This window comes from Vigna unguiculata, chromosome 3 (genome assembly GCF_037176805.1).
Source record: "Vigna unguiculata cultivar grain cowpea cultivar isolate G323 ecotype 2 chromosome 3, ASM3717680v1, whole genome shotgun sequence".
NCBI lineage: Eukaryota > Viridiplantae > Streptophyta > Magnoliopsida > Fabales > Fabaceae > Vigna > Vigna unguiculata.
In genome coordinates, this window is record NC_140794.1 from 15,739,535 (window position 1) to 15,744,725 (window position 5,191).

The following is a 5,191-nucleotide window of genomic DNA, read 5'->3' on the forward strand; positions in this document are numbered from 1 at the left end:
CTTTCAGATCGAGATATGAACATTACGAATATGTCGTGATGCCATTTGGAGTGACCAATGCTCCAACTGTCTTCATGGATTATATGAACCGCATTTTCAGGCCATATCTGGACAAATTTGTAGGGGTGTTTATAGATGACATCCTCATATACTCTCAGACTAGGGAGGAACATGCGGGTCATTTGAGAATTGTATTGGAGGTGTTGAGAGAACATCAGTTGTACGACAAATTGTCCAAATGTGAATTCTGGTTGGACGATGTGCAATTTCTGGAGCATGTGATCTCTTCGCATGGTATTGCAGTAGACCCGAGCAAGATTGAGACGATGTTAAAGTGGGAAAGACCTCAGACAGTAACAGAAGTCAGAAGTTTCTTGGGGTTGGCTGGGTACTACAGGAGGTTTATAGAGGGGTTTTCTAAAATGGTGAGTCAATTAACTCAACTCACTAGAAAGGATCAACCCTTCTCCTGGACTGATAAGTGCGAGGAATGTTTCGAGGAGATGAAGTGGAGGTTGACTACAACTCCGATTCTTATTATTCCAGATACCAGTAAAGTGTTTGAGGTATACTGCGATGCATCCTACCATGGTTTGGGTTGTGTACTAATGCAGGAGAAGAGGCCGGTAGCCTATGCTTCTAGACAGTTAAAGGTGCACGAGAAGAACTACCCTACCCACAATTTGGAGCTGGCCGCTATAGTGTTTGCCCTTAAGACATGGATGCACTATTTGTATGGCTCCCAATTTCAGGTTTTTAGTGATCATAAAAGCTTGAAATATCTGTTCGATCAGAAGGAGCTAAATGTGAGACATCAGCGCTGCATGGAGTATCTCAAGGATTATGATTTCGAATTGCTTTACCACCCTGGTAAAGCTAATGTTGTTGCGGACGCCTTGAGTCGGAAAAGGATACATATCTCAACTATGATGGTGAAGGAGTTAGAGTTAATTGAGAAGCTTAGGGATATGAACCTGGGTATACAACTGAGTGAGGATTCCATCAGATACAGTGTTCTTACACTGACTAGTGATGTGTTGGAGACCATCCGTGATCAATAGAAGAATGATGCTGAGTTACAACAATATGTGAGTTGGATAGGGACTGAGAAAGGGAAGGATTACAGGATCGGGTCAGACGGTATCCTACGGTTTAGAGATAGAGTCTGCGTGCCTGGAAATTGGAGGTTGAGGAAACATATCATGGAGGAAGGGCATAAAAGCCATCTTAGCATACACCCAGGTATGACTAAGATGTATTAGGATCTGAAAGAGTCCTTCTGGTGGAATGGGATGAAAACCGATATTGCTGTTTTTGTAGCATCGTGCCTGGTATGCCAAAAGGCTAAGATTGAACACCAACGACCAGGGGGTACTTTAGAGCCGTTGGATATTCCTCAGTGGAAATGGGATAATATTGCCATGGATTTCGTAACTCAGTTGCCGAGGTCGGTTAAAGGGCATGATTCAATCTGGGTAATAGTGGACAGGTTGACCAAGTGTGCTCATTTCCTTGCCATTAATTAGAAGTGGTCATTGGATAAATTGGCCGAGTTATATGTGCGTGAAGTGGTCAGGTTGGATGGTGTGCCTGCTAGTATAGTATCAGACAGAGACCCAAGATTCACATCTCACTTTTGGCAGTCTCTACAGGTAGCGTTGGGGACTCAGTTGAGGATGAGTTCTGCATACCATCCATAGACCGATGGGCAGTCAGAGCGTACAATCTAGTCTTTGGAAGATCTTTTGAGGGCTTGTGTGCTGGATCATATTGGAAGTTGGAGTGAGATGCTTCCATTAGTGGAGTTCACGTACAACAATAGCTATCACTCCAGTATTGGTATGGCTCCTTATGAAGCGTTGTATGGACGGCAGTGTAGGACACCGTTGTGTTGGAATCAGGATGGGGAATCGTTGGTGTTGGGTCCCGAATTTCTACAGCAGACTTTTGAGAAGGTCAGGGCGATTCAGGAGAGAATGAGGGCTACTCAGAGCAGACAGAAGTCATACGCAGATAAGAGGAGGCGATCTCTAGAGTTCGAGGCTGGGGATCATGTATTCCTTAGGGTGACACCGATGGCAGGTATTGGGAGGGCCATCAAATCAAGGAAGTTAACTTCGAGGTTTGTTGGGCCTTATCAAATTTTGAGGAGAATTGGTGCTGCAGCTTATGAGATCGCCCTGCCACCACACTTGGCGAATCTGCATAATGTGTTTCATGTTTCTCAGTTGAGGAAATACATTGCAGATCCATCTCACGTCCTAGAGTCAGGCGATATTCAGATTAGGGAGGATTTGACTGTGAACACTGGACCGGTGCGAATTCTAGACTCACAAGTGAAAAAGCTGCGAGGGAAGGAAATCAGGACCGTGAAAGTGCTGTGGGATGAGACTACTCAGGAGATGACCTGGGAGATGGAGGATCGCATGAGGCCGTCCTATCCGCACTTATTTCTTGGTAAGTCTTATTTTCGAGGACGAAAATCTTTAAAGGTGGGGTAATGTAAGACCCGAGAAAAAATTAAATAGTTATTTAAATAATTATTTAATTATTGCGGGTAATAGAAGCATTTAAAGCATTTAATGTGTGGAACTAGGACGTGGAAAAGTGCTAGCTCAAGTGGTTGAGAGTACTTTTATTGTGTGAAAGGACTTGGGTTTGAGTCCTATGTATGCTACTTGGATGTTATTTAAATTATGCATTTTTGTTTAGTTATATATTGAAGGCTTGACGTGATGATAAATTCCTAAAGTTGTAGGAGTTATCACGAAAGATGATTTGGTTGAATTGGTTGTGCTTTTAACTTGGTGGATTGATTGGTGGTGGGTTCAAGTCTTGCTAAGAACCAAATTAAACTCTCTTTTTGGCCTAATTTTATTTTTTCATGGGATTGAAGAGGCGTGAAAACCCTATATGCCAAGAAGGGCAGCGTAAGGGGCTGGAAACAGCTGAATGGGGACCATGATTAACCATTAAACAGGAAACTTAAATAGCAATTTTCGTTTTTGGTGTTAAGTGCACATAATTATAGTAGTAAGTGAGAGAGAGAAGTTCAGTAGAGGAGAAATAGAGTGCTGTGAATTCGTGCTCATCATAAGCAATGGTTTTCCAGAGTATTGGGGCTGATTGAAAGGAGTGGTGAGACTGAAATCTCGTAGGTGGGAGTGGAAAGCAAAGGATAGGAAGGTTTTTGTGAAGGGATACGCATACCAATTTGAGTTTAGCAAGGAATCCAGGTAAGGGGAGTTGTTTTTGGGTGCTTTTTATCATAGTCATTACATTGTGCCTCGTATGATCATATGTGTATAGAATCTCTGCCCTGTCTGCACTATTTTTCACGTTTTCTGGGTTCTACCCAGAAACCGCCTGGCGGGCATGCATGTGCCGCCAGGCGGTTCATCAATCTGTGTGTGGTTTTGGCCTTTGTTAACTTAAACCACCTGGCAGGGATGAATATCCGCCAGGCGGCGCGACAATGCTTGTGGTCGTTGGCTGCTTTTGTTGTTGTGGGTGTGAAGAGTCATTGTAATTCATGAAATTCAAACGTGCTGATCCTATTGGGTGTTATCTTAACTTGGAACTGATTATAATTGAAAAATGGTGGGGTTTAGACCCTCTCGGGATGGATCATTCATGATCATACGCGTGAGGGTAGAGGTTAAGAATATGTTATGAATTGATTTGCAAACAAAAGTGGAGCCATGGTATATATATATTGTCGTATTTGAGTGTTTGTAGCAATAGGAATGGATATTGGTTATGGTTGACAAAATTGCAGGTAGGGAGAAACCTAGTTTTAGACTGGGTCTGGTGTATCGCCCGGCGGTGTTAGGTTTGCCGTTAGGCGATGGCGTGGCACATGGGCTGTTTATAATTTTCGATATTGTAAAATGAAGAGAGAGTTCTAGTTGTGTGAGTGGTACTGGGAAACCATTGACGAAACAGTGAGGAACGATATAATGGTACTGTTGAATGGTGTGTATTGGAACAAACATGAAGGAGAGCGTAGTATGATGGGATTGAAGGAAAGTTTATTTCAAATAGGGGGTATAACGGTTTTGATTCAGCTACAGGTTTGGAAAGTATAGTCTTAGTTAATGATATATGAATGGGGCACGAGATAGCGTGTTATCATGAGACATGGTGTGGGAGATGGATTTCGTGGTCTGAATTTAAGGCTAAAGGAGTAGAAGGACTAATTTTATGGTAATTCAATTCGGGTTGGTATTGTGTGTTAAGGTACTGTGTATTGACCTCATTTCAAGTTAGATTAGATCATGGGCTGATTATTTAAGGACTTGGTAAATTTTAAACTTTATTGAGTGATTGAGAGTGGAAACTATAGGTAATGGTTTCACGGGTAGAGTGCCAAGTGTTGAGACTGAGGTTGGGATAAACAGAGTGTTTACTACCTTATATGGGTTAAGAAAATGAGAGACATCCTGTTGAGGTGCGATAACAGTAACTGGTGTGTTGCTGATACAGCGCCTGGGGCTGGAATGGGTGCGCCAAGCGAGAAGAGCTCAAGGGAGGGCTCTTCAACAATTGGCGCCTGGCAGAAGGATGGGACCCGCCAGGCAGACGCGAATCAGTGGACCTTTTGTGCAGAGGGTCTGGCGCTTGGCGGTGAGGCTAGGATCGCCAGGCGGGCTGCTCTGATTTCACCTGGCGGCACTTAGGGCCGCGCCAGGCGATTTTACAGCAAAGTATGACTTATTGTGTTGCTTTAAGTAATGATGCTATACTTGGATTGGGAGATGCTGTGCCATGAGCGAGTAGGTTCATGGATGGTGGATAACATGTGATGATATGAGCGGGGAGGTTCATATCCAGTTACTCTTGTGTGGGGATACGAGCGAGGTAGGTTCGTATGTTCCGTGCTCACGTTGAGAGATGCCACGTGCGGGGAGGTACGGGGCTGGTGGATCACATATGTTGGACTACGGGCAGGACTACGATCTGGGAGGTTCGTAGAGCAGGACTACGAGCGGGGAGGTTCGTAGAGGCTGGATCACGAGCGGGCATGTTCGTGTGAGCATCATATTCCCGAGTCCGAGGCTAACCATTTGTATGATTAAAGGCTATAACGCCTTGGGGTTAAGGTCTTGGCCAAGAACTAAGTAGATTGACTAAGATAGGTGTATGACTTATCTTGCTTATGCTATATGTGATGTTTTATTTTTCTCAACTC

General features: G+C 43.8%; 1 protein-coding gene across 1 annotated transcript; it reads left to right on the top strand.

Annotated features, from left to right (window-relative positions):
* The first annotated feature begins 1,841 nt into the window (after positions 1 to 1,841).
* LOC114175082 (uncharacterized) lies at positions 1,842 to 4,679 on the top strand. Its single transcript, XM_085670265.1, has 2 exons — positions 1,842 to 2,457; positions 4,486 to 4,679. The coding sequence occupies exons 1-2, from the start codon at positions 1,842 to 1,844 to the stop codon at positions 4,677 to 4,679; spliced, it is 810 nt and encodes a 269-aa protein (XP_085526391.1).
* Positions 4,680 to 5,191: the final 512 nt, after the last annotated feature.